This window comes from Syngnathus acus, chromosome 4 (assembly GCF_901709675.1).
Source record: "Syngnathus acus chromosome 4, fSynAcu1.2, whole genome shotgun sequence".
Taxonomy (NCBI): domain Eukaryota; kingdom Metazoa; phylum Chordata; class Actinopteri; order Syngnathiformes; family Syngnathidae; genus Syngnathus; species Syngnathus acus.
Window position 1 is genome coordinate 892836 of NC_051090.1, and position 20937 is coordinate 913772.

Here is a 20937-nt window from a genome sequence, read left to right on the forward strand (position 1 = left end):
TGCAGAGAAGGGCTGAAGCATATTTATTTATTTCATATTTTTATTGATTCAATGTTTTACCAGTTAAGTCGATGGAGATTTCCAATGACAACATTTGTAGCCTCCGATGGTAATTGGACTAAACTAGTAGAGCTTAAACACACGGATGCAATGGACTGGAGTTATTCATTCTTAACCTCTCAGAGAGCAACATTACAAAGAACCTATATACCATGGGAAAAGTTCATTTCTTGATACACGGAGTCATTGTGCCTCCAGAGCAAGCCAGCCAGCCAGGCAGGCAGCATGTTGCCTCACTGGCTGAATCCAAACCATTTCCTGTGCCGCTTCCTGCGCAAGGCCTCCTGGTTTTGTCCTGTCTGGTCCAAGCTTGAAACAATTTCAAGTGACTCGAGGGAAATCACCTCCCTCCGACGTACGCTCAGGCTCATTTTTCATAACCCTTAACTTCAAGTGTTGACAGAGACATTAAACAAAAAAGGCAGTGTCACTGACAATGACAGATGAATGCAAGTTTGGGAAAAAGATCATATAAACGACACAAAGATTTTTGGAGTCAAGGAGGTGAAATTGACATAGAACACGCTTGTTACAAATGAGAAAAAGAGCATATTGGAACGGGGGAAATTCAAGGTTCACAGACACATCTCGAAAAGGTTCAAATGCCGATAAATTCAAGTGAGACTTTGACATTTTACAATCGGCTATCCAGGTGGATTGCTGCAACAGATGGAAAGGAAAGATAACATGTTTATGATCCTACCACGTTTCTTCCCTGACAGTCCATCTCACACAAGACAGAAGTCAGCATTTCCTTTTCCACTCCGTCTCTGCTTTTCCTCCTTCATTTCTCTGTCTGCCCTTTTGGAAATGTGCCTTTCTTAATGTTTTTCTCTCTGGAAATGTCTTGCTCAAATCCTGCGGGCCTACTGATTTAAAGCCCTCTCCATGTTCAAGGCCAGACATTTATTTCTCTCAAAGCTGAAAAGTTAGGATTTGTATGAATGATTCAGAGTCTAACAATGAATCTCTACTTCATTTACGGGATACTTGCATAAAACTTGCAAAGTATGAGCCGAAAAGAGTCGTCAACTGCCAGTTGTCAATTGGCCTACCCGCAGGCACGGGGAGAACATGCAAACTCCACACCGGAAGGATTAGAATTAGTCATCTTTTGGTGGGTGGAAGACTAACAGTGTTTTTTCTTGGCCCAAAGGAATCCCTGCCTTGCATATTTTTACATGTTGGTTAACAGCCCTTGGGTTAGCGTGCGTGCGTGTGTGTGTTTGGCTGGATTTGTATTAGCCTGCTGATGGGCCAGTGATGAAAGCTGCTGAGTGATAATAGTGACAGTAGGAAATGTCAGCGTACGGCTTTGTTTCATCCGGAATCCGCCATGACATTGAAAACAAGCACGCGGTATTTAATGTAGCGTTTTAATGTCGATCTGGTCTTTGCAAGCAGCACTATGCTGCATTGCTGTTAGAAAAGCGGACAGGAAGTGCAAGATGCCAATGTCAGTACTTGGGACTTCCCATAGTAAAATGAGACATTAAAAAGGAGTCAGCAGCCCAGTTTTTCTGCCAAACATATTCTGATTCGTCTGAAAATTCAAGTTTCTTCTTTGACTGGGCCTGCCACTGTGGCTCGCCTGCCTTCAGCTTCAAGTAGAAGAGTCAAAAATCCCATGACTAAGAAAATGTATTTTGCCATATAATAGTTTATGACTGGCATTGGAAAGAAACAAGTGTTCCTATTTAATTTGTGCAGCATATTGATATGACATGTCACAATTTATATTCTCCTTGGGAATGCTTTTACTTGAGCACTCCCAATATAATCATGTTGTGTTGCTTCAAAGATTTAGTAGAGCTATTTTCATGCATGTTATTTGTTCACTTTCTTCTCTGCATGGTCTTGCCAAATGTGAAGTCAAACGTGGGTCCTGAAGAAAGCTTATCATTTGAAAAACCACAGGGGTCATGTACACTAGCCTTATCATTATCATCTGTGTTGGCCTTGTCATATAAAGGCTTCAGTCTTGTGAGATTAGTTATTAAAGCCAACAGAGAACATTCCACATCCACAGGGATCACTTTAGTCTTCCATCTCTCCCGTCCGTCCGTCCGTCCAGCACACATATGCACCGACCCAAATTCCTGGATTTTGTTCAAATATCATGTGATGATATGGAATAATTAAACAACTCCTTGACGTTAGCCTAATGCTCTGCAAGAGTTGGTTGGTCAACAATCATTACCGTATGTTCGTAGCGGTGCCAAGACGGGCGCTGCTGTTTTTCTTCCAAGTAGTGCAATGGAGAAAGAAAAAGAAAGAGAGAAAAGCAACAGCACCCCTGGCTGCGGGATGCTTTGAATGGCCGTATGCATTTGCAGATGTTTAGAGGGAGGCGGGGAGGGAGACGGGGAGGGAGGCAGGACGCCTGTTGTGGACTGAACTTTAAGACGAGGTTAGCTCAGCGGTGCGCTGGAGTTCTCTCCAAAGTTTTCAACTAAAGGAAAGCACAAACATTCAGATGGAGTTGTTCCGCTTCTGAAAACATTCCGCCATCCATGATTGTTTCTTCCTGCCTTCCTTGTGCCTCTTGGTCTCTGTCACTTAACTCGGCCTCTTCCTCATCCTTGTTCAAGGCCGGCCTCTTTTACAAAACAGCCATCATTGACATTGAAAGCGTAATCAAATGCAGGCATTGCTCGCTCGCTCGCTAACTAAAACCACAAAGGAAAATTTTGCAGGCGGGAGCAGACAAAAGTTTGGGCTTGACTTCAGCGCAAGAGGCATGAAGTGACTCTCAAAGCAAGCATGTTTTCAGGCGTCATTTTTGGAATTTGAGCAACGTGAGTCTTGCCGTCAGGCTGCTCATTTGTTCGGACCTGCAGACAGAAACTTGACAATGTCATCTGCCCGCTGTGGAAATTGAAACAATGGCATATTGTTTCCTTGGCTCCAAACCTTTCTAACCAAGCTTCCACCGAGTGCATTCGTCTACCATATTACAGTCTGGAATGGTAGACCATCATTAAAAAAAAAAAGAATAAGATATCAAAGCGGCAGACTGCAGTGTACCACCAGAGGTGAAGGATGTAAAATGTCAAAACTTGACTCTAGTTTTGTTTAAACTTTAGGATGGCTTTACTCGACCGGCAGGTCATTGAATTCCTGATTGAGGTAGAAGCACCTGTGACTAAAGCCAAACGGTGGCAAAATTGTTGCATTCTCTATTCAATAAATCCAATAAAAGGCATTTATTGCGCTCATGACTACACGCATGTTTGAAACCGTTCCATCAGTAGAAGTCGTTGTTGAAGCGTTGCCCAGCAATGTCACTTCGGTGCGTCACTTCTATGTTTTTTTTCAAGACCAGTCTAAATCCAATAAAACCAAATGATTCCATATCGCCGCCATTATACAATGACCGCGGTTGTTTGGAGCTGCGCTTTCCGACAACCGCCAAGCAGGAGTCAGCAGCCTGGCTCATTGAATCCAAACATGCAATATGATGCTTGACCTGCAAGAGGCGCTCAACTTACCACAGCAAAGTATTAAAGAAACAAAATCCGTCTGTTGTAAGGTAGTAGACATGACAGAGCGGTTTCTCCCAGGGTGGCAGACGCAAACCGTCGCTTTATTCTAAGCTTCCTCTGTTTGGATCCGCATCGTCTCACAGTTTAGTGACATTGTGGCACGTGGACACACACTCGCTGTTTTTGTCCGATTGGGGCGTGCGAGACCTGCCGTGTGTCATTTGCTTGCGACTGAGGACCCAGAGAGGGAGACCAGGTGGCCCTGGCCCTCCCTGTGTGTGTGTGTGTTTGTTTGGGAGAAAGCCAAAGATAGGCTTGACCTTGTGCGTGTCAGCACAAACTCTCACAACAAACTGGGCCTTTCTTTACCGGCCTCATTTTGATCAAATTGGGTTCAGTGGGAAAAAAAGCCGTGAAGGTGTGGAATCGCTTTCCAGCACATGGTTTTGCTCTTTGTCAACTCTGCGGGCTGAAGTCGACTCAGTCGCATAAAGAACACATGAACAAGCAAGCGGCACTTCATATTCACCACAAGTTGGCCAAGCTGCATTCTAGTTGTGTTCTAGTGTGATTTCAATATCCACGTCTCATTGCAAAATATCACTTTTACTTTGCTAACCTCGGATAAGACGGTGATGAGTGAGAGTTCACTTGTCCGTCAATGCCCCCCCATCCCCACTCTGAGCTTAATGACAGGGTGGCAGCGTAGTAGGATGACATTTGACAGATGGGATGTTAATGAGAGGAGAGCAGGACTAAACCTTGGAATGCCGTACACACACAGCACCATGGGAACACCAATCAAACACGAGGTGACAAAAGCCTCTTGGAGAATCATCTCTCATTGAAGCGTTATGAGTCACAATATGAACTCTTGAGAGTCATTTTCAAATGAGGCTTTAGCGTTCATTGAATCACAAAATAATCCAAATCTCAACATGCTTCTTTGAGGAGATCATTCTAGGATTGAGAAAAACAGAAATCCACCAAAACTAACGCAAAATATATATATATTTTTTAAATAGGTGTCAGGCTTTACCGGTTTTAAAGTTGGCGGAACAAAAATCCTCTTTTTTCAAAATGTATTTGATCTAAAGTGAAGCTTTACTTGCTTTCTGACACCCGGAGTGACAGATTGACGGAGCGAGACAAGCTCGCATTGACGGACAAGTGAAGTACGGCTAAAGCAAACGAAGGATATTTGTCTTCTCATTTTGCGGCCCCAAACTCGTATTTGCATGTCATTACTGAGCTTTACAAAGCTAGCATTCATGCTTGATGTCCTGCTTCTTCCTTACACCTCTACTTTCCAACCCCGTCCACATTCCAAAAAACCCCGGGCCCCAAAGGCTATTAAGTTTTTAACTTACCCCCTTGTGAAGTGGGATTTTTCTTTTTTTGCATCAACTGTTAACGAATGAATCGTGTTTAGTCAAGTGTTAGATGATGTCAGGACCGTAAATTGGACGGGCGTTGGGGAAAAGCAGCTAGTATTGGCAAATACGTATCAGTCGCCCGTCGTCAATAGAGCGTCGCCCTCCCGCTCGGCTCAGTAAGCGCTTCGGACGACCAATGAACAAAAGTCAAATGTGAGACGCCAGTTATGGGTCAGTACTTGCCAACTCTTCTGACTGACTACACCTGGGAATGCGCGGAATGTCATTTTGATGACTACTTTGTATGTCTAGCACATGTGATGAAGTATTTGAGCTGACTTTGAAATGCAAGTAATCCTACCCCGAATATGGAACACATTTGAGATAAGAATGTCGCTATGGCCTCAGATGACCGACCGCTTTCCTTTCTCTAGTTTGGCCCCCTTGGAAAATCGATTGGCCACCCGTGGTTGTTTGTTTGCATTTCTTTTTCTGACTGATGACCTTTCAATGCATCAGTCATGGATTGAGCCATTTTTGCTCCAATTTGCTTTTCAGATTTTCAGACAACGCGCTTGTACGATACCTTAACTCCAAACAGACACGGTTTCTTCCTCGCCCCACCACAGTGAGGATCAGTCGGGTTCACGGATTAATGAGATTTGTGTCAGACATCCCACTTCCAGTCTAGCAGCCGTTCTTAGCTGCCACTGGCCAATTAGTAAAGCTTCTCCGCACCCAGCTGCACATATGTAGCATTCCATAGGAAAGAATGTTTATCTTGATTTTTTTTCAATATCGCATCAAGCTTTGCGTCCGCGTGAATACTAAACCTCAGTGGATGCTTTTACCGTTATTGTAAACAGTCACATTGAGTGACAACTGTTGATTTGAGTTTGCATAAAGTGTCACCCAAGTCATTTATCACCATAGAAATGACGAGGAGAAATGTGAGAAGTTTCACCGCAATTTAGTTCCCTGATAAGTTACAGCTAGCCCATAGAAGCATGCTGCTTCCCTTAGGTCAGATGGGTTAACCATTAATATATTGTTAGACTTATTTTATTGCATTCAAGTTGATGCGTGCGCACTAACCTGCCTTGGAATACGTATGTGGTCATCTGCAGGAAAAAAGCCACCATGCACCTATTAAAAGTATTAAATAAGTATTGTGCTGAAAAATCATTTCCTCATCCACATTTCCTTGCGCTTTTGAACCACAAGCTTGTAAAGAGCAATTTGGTCAGTCGTAAAAGTTTATTAAAGATGTAAGATCCTATCATTTCAGCATGTGTGACGACGTGTACAGTATTGCTCTGCTGGGACCACAAGTGAAAAGATATTATTTTGGAGTTTTAATTATTTAGTTTTAAAAGATCTGCATGCTGATCTTGAAATGACTTTTTTTAGTGTTTAGTATTTGCTTCCATAGGATGTCTAATGGCCTCATCTGCATGTAATCACGCTCATATGCATTATGTGTAATCACAGCTAGACAGAAACTGAGGACGAACGGGAAAGGAATGCATGGGGGATGGAGAGAGAGAGAGAGAGAGAGAGAGAGAGAGAGAGAGAGATGAAAGGAGAAAAATGGAGAAAGGGCTGTCAGGGGATAATGGAGGAGTAACATTTATCAAAGTGCAGATCTCCATGTGGGATGGATGGACTGAGACAGAGGATTTAAACAGTGAGCATGATGGGTGAGCGGACAAGGCATAGGTCAGCCATCGCTCCACTCAGGACTTTCTCAAACTGAACACTCCCATTAGAGATAAACAACATCTTATTTGAATTATGCAATGGCCTGTTCCAGTGCCAGGCCATCAGCAATTATCACACTATTGTTTTTTTTTAGGTGGAATCCACCCAAAGTGAAGACTTGAAATGCACGACTTTGTTTCTAGGAAAGTTTTGTGACGTTTAAATTGGATTGTGTCACTGAAATATTTTTAAGCATGTGATCAAATGTGTTGCTCTTTTGCCAACATGATGTTTTGGATTGGTACTGTGAGTGATATGCAATATATGATCCCAATAAATTCTTTACTTTAAAAAAAAAAAGGACAGAGACCTGCTACGAGGCAGCCTTGGAATGCGGATGAGAGAGTCATCAGGATGCTGTGTGTACGTATGTGTGTTTTCCCAGACTTCTTAGCCTTGCCTCCATTTGACCCCCTTTTATGGCCCTTTTACGGCCCCTCCATACTGTAGCCATCGAGATTCTCTTCTCTGGGGCTCTGTTCCCCTCATCAACCCCCGCTTAGATCCTCAGGCAAGGTCAGCTGGCCTTTAACACTGCCAGCCTGCCCTCCAAGAGTCCACCCGCACGCAAATGCTTTCAGGGAATCATCATCTGTTTCTTATTGTCTCTGAAACAATTCAATTAAAAAATATTGGAAAATTGCAACTCTATGGATGCATAGTAACAGTTGCAGAAACTTTTATACTATATCCACCCAAGAAAGGGGGATTGTTTTGCTGCAGACAGTAAACTCTCTTCACATCCATAACGGAATGGGACAAATTGAGAGGGAGTCTGAGATGATGCAATATCCATGTGGCAAGGAAATTCTCATTTAATTAGAACAGGCAAAGAGCCACAAGTGTCTTTTTTCTCTTCAGTTTGCGTTTTTCATGCCCTCAGTCGTTCTCTCAACCACTCGGTCTTTTTTCACTCCATGGCCTAGCCAGTGAACTACTGCTGACCTCAGTGGTCTTGTCAGTGATTAATGCCCCCCCCCCCCCCCTCCTCTACTCCTGCAACTCCTCATCCCATTGAGGAAAAAAACAGTCCTAGTGGAGATTGGAATCAGATCGTTTGTACTATTAGCAAAGGTTTGTCGTCATTTATAATCCAAATGCTCTGCATGACCTTGTCCGTTCTTCTTTCACTCAGTGATTTAGAGTGGCGGCCGTCATCTGTCAGACGGCTCAAGCCGAGCGCCGGGAAAGCCAAACAAATTCTTTCAGCTTTCTTGTCATTTTTGGCAATGCATAGATATGGCTGAGATGCCCAAAAAACAGACTCTATCAGGCAGGAAGTCTTTTTCAATTTGTCCTTGCTAACTCGCAGTGGGGAACCTCACATTTCTGCAAGGGCTCCTTCCCTTTGGTCAGATCTGCCCCGTCAGCGCTGACTGAGCTCACCAGTCAAAAGGAGGTTGATGATTTGCCAATTGTGTGAGCAGGCCAGCGAGCAGGCCTGAGGGGACGAGACTGACATCTCCTTAGGGAATAGATGGAGATAAAGAGCAGCAGCATTAAACAGAGATGAGGTCAGCAAAGGGGACAAGATGAAAGAGTTCTTTGTGAAGGGACCACTTCCGTTCATCCTACCTTCTATTCACATATACGTAGTTACTTGCAAGAAAGAACATGTCATGGAATTTTAGCAGCAATGTCATTTTTAGCTTCACCAACTTGCATCCAGAAAGCCAAATATTATTGTACTATTGCCAAAACTCTCCCGCTGTTAGTATTGCAGTATTGTTGCTTGTATCTGCAATCTGCTCCACACAAAGTTCAAAAATCTAAGAAACCCCATTCGAGCCTGAAGTATGTTTTCAGCGTCTTGACTGCCTTTTGGAGATTAGATTTGACATTTGGTGGCTCACGTAATTGTAATTTTCCACTCTCTTATCATCATCCGACACACACACACACACACACACACAAATGGTGGAATCCAAGAAATGTTGTGTACATGCAGGCAGATGCGACTGAAGCTGACCCGCTACTCCGAAATCGGATACGATGAACAGATAGCACTGATGAAAGCTTTGAAACCTCTTTCTCTGTCCTTTTTCTTTGACTTTCACATGCTGTTGAAATGCCTAACATCTGAATGGAATATAACATTGTGGAAAAAGTATGAAATGGTGCACTTGTGCAGGTGTATCTTCTAAAGGGGCCAATGAGAATATAGTTTTCTGTCAGGACGTGATTGAATAAGCTGAAAAATCGTGTAGTTTAACTCCCGGCGGAAATCAACGTTTCAACAGCTCATGATGAACAAACATACTGTAACAACTCAAGCGTTTTATTCTCCGCTCCGCTCAGCTGTGGAAAGCAAACACTTGATCGTTGGTGGCTCATACAAAAACAGCTCCGCAGTGAGAATGCAAGAGTGCTTTTCCACATTTTTTTATGGTTATTATTGTTTTTATTTTAAATGTATTTATTTATTTTAATTCCAATTCGTTTTACTATTGTCAGCCACAGCATACATTTTTCAGACATATTTCAATGTTTCTGGAAAACAAGAAAAACAAATCATCATTTTTGGAACACACATTGCTATTTATTTTCATTCATATTAGAGCCAAAACCTCAACAAGTGATACAAAATAGAAAAGAAATACCATCATAAATATGAATTGTAAATAAAAGATTCTGCTTGAAGCAAATAAAATAGATCAATGAGCGTAATCATTCCGAGTGGATATGGCAACCACATATTATCAAAAGCACACAAGGGCATAGGAATCCTAATATTAATGATAATAAGCAAGAGACTTGCTAGAAAGTACATTGAGTTAGAGAAAAGCTTGCTGTGTGTGTGTGTGTGTGTGTGAGTCGGCAGCCGCTGTGCAATATGCATGACATGCGTAGGATTGGAATGGAACACTAAACCAACACGTGGCATGTCTGTCACACATGTTTAGCTTTGTTTGACCTTGACCGACGGAGTGCCCTTCTAATTATCTTTGTCGTCTTATTGTATTTGTCTTCCGCTTTCTGGATTTGCAACTCCCCCTACACTTGTTGTTTTTTTTTTTCTCTTTTCTCATCTGGCGTAGTTTTCATTGGATCAGCTTTCTCTTTACTCGGGCATGGCTCGCTTGAATTGGGACTTGATTTTTTTGCTGTTTCCACTAACAATGTCTTCTAGAATATGATGCTGTTTTGGTTTGTGTCTTGGGGTCTTGTGAGAGATCTCTAATCATATTCCTGGTCCTTCTTCAAGCATGACAGATTCCTTCCTTCTTAATTCAATTGTCTTTTTTTAATATGGTGTCGTTTGAGAGGAAGCAATGCAGTCGGTGTGTGGAGCCAAGTAAAACAATCCTCAAAGTGACACGGGCCGCTCTCGCCATCTGTCTGAGATTGATTTCTTTTCAAAGGGCTGGACGGGTGGATGCCCTTTGTTTTATTAGATCAACGTCACAATCTCACACAAACATTCCAATCCAATGTCCTGTTTGATGATGTAGCACCTAAAAAAATAATACTGTATCACCATCATTTCAAATGGCATCATAGTTTTCAAACCTCGCATGTGACTTTCCGCTGAGCTTTCTTTTGGATCCTTAATCCAAACGGAGCTGGCTCAATCGATTGTTGCTGGCCGCTTTGCTCACCTGTTTCTTCACTCCAGCACAGCAGCTTGTAAATGTAACAGCTCCAGTGAAAATGAAAGAGCCTCATGCCACTTTTACGAGCCTCTTGACTTTTTTCTTTCCACACCCAAACTCCCACAGTGCAGGTTAATGAGCAGGTTGTCAATAGTTGGCCTTTATGAGTCATTTCTCTTCTCCAAAAAATGCGTGTGTGCATATTAAAGCAGGAAAGGAACTTGTTTGGACGAATACAATTGTCCGAACGGTCTCGGTACGATGATACATTGAGTGTAGATCAAGCTGTGTCCCAAGACTTTTGTTGCAATATCACAAGCTTCGAAACATTTGTTTCAAATCTCAAATGCATTTTCAATGGGCCATTAAACTAAACTCTGGAAGACAGCAGCTGGATAAAAGCCGCTTTCAGGGATCACTAAAATGTTGAAGAAAGGACAAGTAGAAAGTTGATTCATTCCAGACAATGAAAAGGAGAAAGAGCCAATGTGCTGTGGTGTAGTGATTTTGCTCTCTCTGGCACACTCTGTCAGCCAGCCTGTGCTCATCAGTCTGACCAGACTGTGTCAGTTATTCCATGGTATTCTTTCTCCTCATTGCTTCCTGAGCGAGGCGGCGCATCCGACAATGCTCCCATGTTTGAATAGCGCACTTGCCTCCATACATCTGGCGAAACGAAAGCTGCAGAGGATTGCGTCTGCTGGAGTGAGTGCCACATTTCCACTCAGCTGAGGCTCAAGTGTATATTTGCTGCTGTTCAACTGTTAAAAGCGCTTCCGTGATTTTATAATGAAAAGAAATGATCGAGTTTGGTATCTTGGCCTCGTTGTCGAGTTTTTTCCAATGAATGTTTCTTCTCACTTAATGCTCTGAGGCTGTCACAAGAATCATAAAAGTGATAAGGCCTTGCAGTCGTGAATGTGGAAATGGAGCCGTTGTCAGCCAGTTAAAATTTAAGAGCTGTTTCTTTATGGGAGTGCGGAGGTGTTGTGCGACTTTGCCGGTTGCTAAGCGGCACTCGCAACTTGCTGCTTGCTGTCACACCTCAACTGGGCCAATAAAAAGATCACCTCTGGCGTTCCTGCCAAATACACACAGGCGCAATTGCAGATGTTTGTTTGGCAAAGGCCCGCCAGCAATAGCCAGACCGATTCCTCGGCGCAACCTTAATGGCTCGAGTACAGCCGACTCTGGAACTCTTTGGACTTTTTCTTTCCCTCCTACCTGTGTTTGCCTGCTGCAAATGCACATCAGCCCAAATCGCTGTGTAGAAGAGACTTGTTTGAGGATTGTGTCACATCTGGCGCAAGGATACTACAGAAATAGGAAGATTTTCAGTGGTTACTGGATGAACCAATGGGTGGGTGTAGATTACAGCGGCACCCTAATTATCTGTAACTTTCTGGAGGCTGCAATGTATTACTTTCACATTGTCTGGCTCTTTTGCTTATTTTGACTTGAAGTCATCATTGTCTCACCCACTCTAGTAACTTTTTTTTATTTTTTTTAATAGTTCTGCTTTGCTATAGCTTTCTGGGTGGTCCGTAAGGAAAAGTCTCATAACGTGGTGTATATACATTAATTGATTGAAATTATTTAACTTGAATTATTTGAATAATTATCGCAGAAAAATAGCTGCTCATCCCTTTCCAGATGAATTGAATCTTATAGACTCAAATAAACACAAGGCAGAATGAAATGTCCATTCACAAGCACTCACAAAAATGCCTTATCGCATGAAATGCGCATGTCAGATTTTCCTATTGAGGTCAGCAGTTAGGCTCGGCTCAAGTTTTTTTGGCAGGGAATCACTGCCATGATGTCACATCAGAAAATCATTTCACTCATTCAGAGGAAAAAAAAACTGTAATGACTGTCAGGCGATGCGATCATCTTACATATTGGTGTGTTGATAGAGTTTGCATCCCTCCACTGGAGAGAAGAAGAATTTATGCGCTAACCATTTGGTGTTACGTTCATGGTTTGAAAAAAAAAATATAATAATCTTGGCCACTTGAACAAAATTTTGGCTTGTACCGCTTAACACAAACATTTCTTTTTCAATCAAATGAAAGCTGATGTTTCAACTAACACACAGGAGGATGTCAGCCTGTCACGGCTCTGCATGATGAGGCAAAAACAACACAGCTACATACAGTACTTCGATAGCCATTCCAAATTTTGGAAGCTAGCCTGATGCCCCCAAAAAAGAGAAGTTGTTTCTCCTGAGTGAGTTAGTGCATAAACATCAGGAGGCCTCACACGCACAAATGAACCATGCTGTCAACTAAAAATAACAATGATGTGTGCTTTTATTACATTTGAAGCTGTCAATAGCACCTAAGAAAAATGAATTTTGCTCGATTTGACCTGTTGTCCCCCTTTGGGTTTTTTTCCCATCCAGCAAGTTTGAAAGCATAATAGCCGGACGACTTGTGGTTTGTCTTTCTTGTTTGAGTTGAGACATCTTCTACGCTTCTCGCGGACTTTGTTCTCAGTTTCTTTGCTATTGTGGTTTGAACTTCAGAAAATTGCATAATGCAGTCTCACAACATGGCTATTCCCGTTAGCAAGAGCAATTTCCCATAGCAAAGAGACATTGATAAAGGGCATTATGATTTGTGTTTGGGGTTAGCTTTGTTGGTTGTTGACGTGTTTGTGATCCTTCCTGTGTTTTCTCAAAGAGTTTCAACCTTGCCAGAGCTCTGTGCCTGCCCAATATGTGGGCTAAAATAACTTTTTTTGTCTTCTAACTTTAGCCAAGTCAAAGTGGGTGGGAGAGGGAGTCAACCTAGCCATTAGATGACACATTTCATCACATTGTCTTGAAAAAGACGACGTACTTGGCTGCAGCCACTCGTTTGTAAATTGCGAAAAATCTTCTATCCCGCCAACAATATCCTCCTCTACTCAAAGTCCAGAATCAAGCACAGAAAGATATTTTTCAAATGAACTTGATAACAGCAGTGATGTCTCTTACAAATAATTGGACATTTTTGGCTGCACAAAGACCCAAACTCTTGCAATGCTGCCTTTGTAGTTCTAGTGGTAGGCAAAAGGAATCCGATCTTCTGTGGTAAAAAAGGATTTTGTGTCAAAGCTGATGAAGGAAATGCAAGAATTTTCACCAAGCCCTGGTGCTTATAATGAATCAAATAACACATAAATAAACAATAATAAAAATACTGCATACAGTTCAGCTTAAGAGCGGGGGTCTTTTTTCATTGCAGTTTCAAAGTTTTATATACTATCTGTCCTGTTTGGCTACTTAGTCCTGCAGACGGTGGCTCCATATGCTTTTTCATGCCTCAGTAGTTTTGCTGCACAATAGGAGAATTTGATACACTCACCACTGTATTGCAATGGATATTCATTGAAAATGCAGTCAGAACCAACAAGGTTTGAGAGGAACGAGAACACGGCGAAAAGTTGTTCATGGTCCCGGAGAACGATTCTCTGAAAATTGACTTCAAAACAATTTGGACTGCTTAAAATATGAAAGAATCAATTGACTGATAACAAGACAAAATGATTCGTTCATGAGGGGATGATTTGGAATGTAACTGGGACTTTCAAATTTACATTGAAGTTGATTTAAATGGAGAAATGTAGAATGGATTCAACAGCGTAGCGTTGACGATGACCTCAGCGTCCTCCCGACGGCTGCTTCAAAGCTCGCGAGGGCATCAAAGTGGCCTTCTGATTCCGTCCTCGGCTTTTTTTGGCTGTTCCAACTTTTGTTGTTCCTTCACTCATGTGCAAGTGATTAAAGACGCCTCATGGAAAACACACTCCACAATACAGAGTCCACTGGCGGAGGATCCTTGAAGGTCTTTCTTTCTCTTTCTTCTCCACACTTCTAAATTGTTCTTCTTTTTTTTTTAAATCTTAACTGAGTTGTACTCTCATCTCAAATTCATCAAATACAGAGCTTGTTATAAGCTTCCTCTGATACAAAGGACTATTCATAATCTTAGTGAGGGCTCATTTTCTCCTGTGGCCAGCTGTCTTCCTTCACTGTCACTCTGCTCCTAATCAAAGGTCTGAAAATCACGGATGGTACAGTCGCTGCTTTTGTGTTCTCCAAGACAGCGGCAGTTCTTTCGGCTTTTTTTTTTGTCAGCAAAAACAGAACCCCAGCCGACTGGAATGGTTTGTCCGTGCGATGACCTTGACAGAGAAAAAAAACGGATTCTCTGTCCAGCCGAATGACTTGAAAGTTATTGCAGGCTCGGTTCCCGTGAGGCCTGACAGTTAAATGAAGAAGAGCTGAGTACTTGTAATAGATGGGAAGCCAATGTACTGTAAAGCTGGCAAATCAATAACAAAATAGTAAAAAGTCACATCTATCTGGAAAGAAAGTCTGTGCAATTTATAGCCTTGGGGAAAAATAACGTAAGCAAGGCCTTTTTTTTCTCATAAGATATACAGATTTCTCATCAAGATAGACTTATTGTTTTTGGGTGCAACCTCCTTGGAGCGCTGGCTGCAAGCACTCTTATATTTGTGTTCCCAAGCAACCAAGTCAAAACAAAGTCAAGACATTGTGAGTCACTGAGGTTTGTTAATGCTGCTGTCGGTCAGGGTTTATGGCGCTGAGGTAAAACTAGTATAAGGGCTATTTACATGACAACAAACTTGGCCCCGTCGAACCTTTTCAAGGAGCTACGAGAACCTCCTGCCTCTCCAAATTCTCACATTGAAGTCCATTGCAAATGCGACACTACAAATTTGGGCAGACTTGTTTCGTATACTACATGCGTATATACGTATGTCCCTTTCACTTTCTCACCGGCTGACCATGTTACAATCGAAAGCAAAAATCGGAGGCTTTACGTACATTTTCACTTGAACGTTATCTTCCATCAAGATGCCATTTCACCACTTAGACGACGGAACTTGTCTTGACTCCAGATATAAAACGGACTCTCATTCACTACGACTTGTATGCAAGACTTGAACAGGTTAATGTTCAACAGCCTCACAGATCATTTTCCATTCTGGAGAGGGATAATTGTTTATGCTGGTATGATAGAGCCTTAATTCCATCTTGGCCTCGGTGCTCTGCTCTCATGTCTATAAAAGGGAGAGACAGTCTGCGCAATTGGCTGGTAGGATAGCTAGATACATGGAAAAAAGTAGGGCTCTTTCATGGGAAGGAGCGAGAAGGTCTGAAACTGATGGGAATTGCCATGGCAACATCAGGAAGCAGCAATCTTACTGGAAACTGGCTCGCTCCCCATCACTGATTTAGATCTCTGCCAAAAACATAGTGCTCGTTAATGCTATTAATGTTTGCTGAGTACTGAGTGAGTCGTGGTGACAAGTTTACCTGGCGAATGTTGTGTTATCTTCCGGACATACCTGAATGTGTGTACCGAAATTATTAGGAGTTGCACAGTAAACATTGGCGCATACGTATATGGGAGGTTCTCAGTAAGTGTGGTCCACAAGTGTGCTTTTCAAGTTCAAAAACCTTCTTGTTCAAATCCAGGTGAAAATAATATAGGCGTTAAATCAAAGATTACTGCAGTACACCCTGGTATCAATTGTTGACTGTCAAGCGGTACTCAATTGTTTTTTGTAGGATTATGAAAAGTAAAGTTTTGCTAAATCCCACCAGCAAGCGTTGCTCCCTCTACTCTTCGCTTAACGTTGGAGCCACAGAGACATCTGTGCACGGATGCGTCGGCATCTAATCGCAGCCAAGGATCATCCAAAACAAAACAAGATCAGGCTCCGTCTTGCTGCCCGATTGTTTTGAACTCTGTCCGTCTGTCTGCCTGCCTGTCTAATTGTCAGCCACTGCAATTTTTGTGTGTGGCTTACTGTTAATAACACCTGATAACCATTTGAATAAAGTTCCCATACAATCTTTTCCTGCTTGCAGTAGAAATCATCTGTCCACGATGAAGACTTTCTCCAAAGCAACGTTTCTCCCTGTCTTGTCGATCCATCGTCATGAATCACGTGTGTCTCCTACCCTCCCCTACCCTACCCTACCCTACCCTGGCTTTGATACTCCGGTTGAAGGTTTTTCTCTGCACTGCATCACTGTCCTCCTCCACAAAAACTATTTGGGAGTCCTCCAGCTATTGTCTGGGAGTTTCCAACATTTGCCTTTGCTACGGTTTTCACTGATGATGATCAGAAGGGTGATGGCCCAGTGCCCATCATGGTTCAAGGTGGTGGATTGTTCCACTGGTGTCCTAGGTGGCGGGCACCGAAAATAATGAAATCTATACATTCCCGTTTCTGCACCGATCTCAAATTTTAAATCCTGCATTGGTTTGTTATCAGTTCTCCCTTTGGGGACAGGCAGCTCTTTTTTTTTTTTTTTTTTTCTCCTTCCCCCCCAACTACTCGTCTCCCTCCTAGATTTCCATTTGACTTTGGCTAGTCGCTTGGCCAGTTACCTTGAGAAGTGGAGGAATGCCGATGCTTATTTTCTTAACCTGGAATGAAGAGCGCTTTTTGCCGTGAGTGACAGGGAAGCATGCTGGAAAGGCTCCGAGTTTACCTCAAAGTGGCTGCTGGCAACCCAAACTAAGGCCAATACAGACAATGTGAAGAAAAAATAACAAATGGGAATACAATGAGTTGTTTTTACTGCAATTCCTTTCACTCACTTTAACACAACAATTCAAGCTGGACTAAATAACACTCGGCTTTTTTAACACGATTGGATTCCACGGCACTTTCTACAGAGCCTTCATCCCAGTGCTGTCAGATGATTTTTTTCATCGTCAGACGTTTTTGTGGCTTATCTGCACTTTTGACTCAGAAGTGTCTGACTGAGGAGAATTCCTGAAGGAATTGAGGATGCATCACCCCGTTTCCCAGAATCAACGCAGTTGAGCCTCAAGGCACCATTCATTTCCTAGCAGATACAGAGTTCAGTTGAGGATGCGAGGAGAACAATAAAAGAAATAACATAATGATGAATTCATAATTACGTTCATAAATAACAACAAAAATGATAAGTTAAGAAATGAACATTCATTTCTGGCGGAAATCAAAATTAATTACTGGCATAGACAAAAGGTCTGATTGCATTTTGATATGGATATTAGCCGTTGATGCTTTTGAGCAAACGCAGATGGAAGAAAGAGCAGGCCCATCAAGGATAATATTGCTAATGTTTTCCACATTTGTGCCACCTCTGTTACTTAAATCAAGCATCCTTAGCTTTTCATGCTCCGTTTAGCCAATAGCGCCTCACCTTAAAGGAAGCGGTGATTTAAAGCAACCTTCTAGCAATTTCCAGTCATTATATTGTCCTCCAGGCAAGGGGAAATGATCAAGTACTGACAGGCATGACGAAAAAGACAAATGCTACGGATTTGGTGCTCTACTCAACTATAGTCACATGATGTCTAAATCCCTCATCATTTTTTTGCCAGCCAAGAGCATGATCGTTCCATCTGTTTGGGGCCTCTCAAACAGTTGTGTGTGTCATCCTCAGGGAATCTTGAGAGGTTGGTTGGTTGGTTGATGAGATCATTGAGCAAAAAGGTGTCTCAGGCTGCACCTGAGTTTTCTGCGTAAGGCCTTCCTTTTCCAAAAACGCATGCTCAGACAATCCTCAGGTTGCAGGCTGTGGCAATGTGGCAGAACCCATTGATGTTAGTCAGAAGCAGAATATGGAATATATCAAGCTTGCACATTGATTGATGTTCAATTGATGAGCCGTGCATCTTTTTTGAAAAGGTGGTCGTCTTGGAGTACTCTGCAAGAAGAAAGAGGGCTTGTCATGCACTCCGATTGCATTTCCCTCTGCTCTCAGCTTTTCTTGCTTCTTTCTCTCATTCATCTCTGTGCACTTATAAGGTTACATGCCAAAACACTGCTGGCTTAGCTCCTTGTGTTCTTTGGTCTGTTGTGACCACAGGTCTCTTAACGCAGCAGCCTCTTTCCATGCCTCTGTCCACTCCAATTGAGGAAAAAAGATAATATATATATAATATTATAATATAAATAATAATAATAATAAGATGAAGAAGAATCATGCAGTGGTTACTAGTATTTCTGAATTTTATTTTCAACCCCATTCAAGCTTTTGAATGATAATCTGGATAATCAGTAAATAATACAATGACAGCATTAGAATTTACTGCATGACGTGCTGTACTGTAAGTGTCCTGTACTGTGTCACATTTACACAGCCAAAATGAGACAAAAGTTAATCCTGTCCCTCCGGCTTAGTCCTAACATTTTCTAGGCGCATGATTCAATTCAAGAGCAGCAGAACAATATGAGATTGACCTGATCCCCAATGAAGGTTTCTGTTTTGAAGACCTTCATTAAGAAATGGACTGAATGCAATTACTGCGTAACATCAGAAAGCTAATCTTAAAATGACTGCAATTCATCCCAGATAGAGAACTAACAGATGTGACCCAAATAGAAGCGGAAAAGAAAAGCAGATGTATCATTTAGTCAGCTTTCAATTTATAGGATACATAAATGATACTTTCACAGGCCGTATATGATAAATGATGGTCAATTTTTGCATATTGCCTTAAATTGAAGGAGAAAACACCACTTTGCCACCCGTTCCCATCTCTTATTGACCTCTTTCAAAGTTAGTCAACTGCATCGTGGCCTCTCCTCTGTCCTTTGTCTAGCGCACAAGCCTCAGGCTTCTTAATCCTATCAAACCTAAATACAAAAGGAAAGTTAGACCCACCTTGGGGCAATGGAGTCACAATAATACACTGTTGTGTGTGGGGGGAGTCAACAGGACTACTTTGAGTTCACATTGCACCATCACGATATGCTTCTTTTTAATGTGCCCTCCTTGAAGAGGTTTTTTTTCTTCTCAATTGTCAGGAATCCCCTTATGTGTCTCATTTGTAATGAAAAGCAGAGGGCCGCGCTGTCGTCGGACGGTAATAACGCAGCATTAGCGCCGCACTGATGGGATCTCGCTTATATATTGAAACTTTGGCCAGCCAGGCGCCAAGTTGGATTTGAAAAACCTTGTCTTCATTATTTTAAGCATCTTTCCATTCAAATGCTTCTGTAAAGAACATTCGGACGTATTGCAAGTCACTTTCATGAATTATACAATTGTACTAGTGTACGAAAAAAAAACATCTCGTACAGTATCTAGAAAAAAAAATTATCTTTCAACTTAAAAAAGAAGATGTTTCAAAAGGTCAATAAACTACATGTATATCTTGTGCATGTGTTTTTGAATGATTCGAAATAATGACCTCCTAAAAATGCTAATATAAAATTCCATTTGTGCTTACAGCGTCTGACTTTGCCCAAGACCCCAGTGTGGTAGCAGTCCCTTCATGGAACGCTTCTAGTGATGGTAAATAAACACTCTAGCACACACTCATTTTACATTTAAGCATCCACGATAAATCTAGTCTTTATATGTCGTATCCATCCATCCATCCATCCATCCATCCATCCATCCATCCATCCATCCATCCATCCATCCATCCATGATCCAAACTACAGCGTAAATTCCACTTCATTGGCTGTTTTCTGAAATGGCATTGAATGAGGTGTTGACAAATGAATGGCAACCTGCAGCACTGGAGAGGATGGAAGAAATTAGCCACTAATGTACTCAACATGTGGTCCATGGCGAATTTCCACTGACCCACTTTGCTGTTTGTTTTCTTCACAAGCTACCAGTGGAGCCATAGATGTGTACATCATCATGTTGCTGTGCTTTCTTATACGTATATTGAAGTAGGTCGACTGTTTGGTGGCAACCACATACTCGGTCGCTCATTTCCATGCCGCATGTAGTCAAATAAAGGAGCATCCCGATTTATTGGCGTGGTTATAATTTGCAATGGCCTAAAAGTGAACTGCATCCTTTCGGTAGATATAATCGATAATGATTTGGAAGCTTTTTCGGGAAGTATTATCTGGCAAATCTGCTTTGTCGTCTGCTGTCGACATCCGCCCCATCACCCGCCAAGATACCCTCAATTGGAAAGCCCTCGGCATTATTGAATTTGACCTTATTTTGCTCTCTCGTTGGTTTATTTAATTCAGCTCTTGTGGGGGCCAACTCAACCACAACATCCGTCCCAAAACAGATGCCGAGTGAAAAAGCTTTTGCTCAACACACAGGCACAGTTGTAGTTGAAACACCTGGCCGAGAAGCCCAAGGTTGCACGCGCAGATTTCAAAATGATGCAAATTGCTGTGAGTAACATGAAAGGTGAAAGTGTAAAAACACAAATGATATGCAGTCATGTGGAGAAAGTGGTGGATTTGTATTTGGAGTCCGGCTTCATAAGCAAAATGTGTTCCTTATCTGATGGAGGGATGCTTGGATGGATGGTGATTGCACCACCTGTTTGGTCTTGAGGCGGGGAACGCTTTAGATTGACTAAGGAGACAGCATTCAGGTATCGTGACTTTATCAGCACGCATCAGTAGCAGGAAGTTACGCTGAAAAAGGCTCATTATTGGCCTCGGCAATACCGCCGTGTAATTGAGAGTTGACATAGTTTCTCCTTTTTCGGCCTCCTATCCTTCCCCCCCCCCCCCCCCCCCCCCCACCCCATCCTTCCTGTCCTCTCTCTCGCAGTTGGAGAGCGAGTCAACTTGAATGAAATTCACCTTTAGCCGTCGCTGGCAGCCGACCGACTTCTCGGCGTGTGTTTAGTTAGCTGCTCGCTCCCTCGG

At 42.3% G+C, this 20937-nt stretch overlaps 1 protein-coding gene and 1 long non-coding RNA gene across 2 annotated transcripts in view; one reads left to right on the top strand and one right to left on the bottom strand.

Annotated features, from left to right (window-relative positions):
- Positions 1-20937, top strand: part of ror1 (receptor tyrosine kinase-like orphan receptor 1) — a 50209-nt gene that overhangs the window by 11785 nt on the left and 17487 nt on the right. The window contains exon 2 of the mRNA XM_037249070.1: positions 19535-19597. Coding sequence (XP_037104965.1) covers positions 19535-19597 — 63 coding nt within the window. The remainder of the gene's footprint in view (positions 1-19534; positions 19598-20937) is intronic.
- LOC119121485 lies at positions 1835-4788 on the bottom strand. Its single transcript, XR_005097685.1, has 3 exons — positions 3552-4788; positions 2261-2512; positions 1835-2159 (listed from the first exon to the last, which is right to left on the bottom strand). It is a non-coding gene; the product is annotated as an uncharacterized LOC119121485 (long non-coding RNA).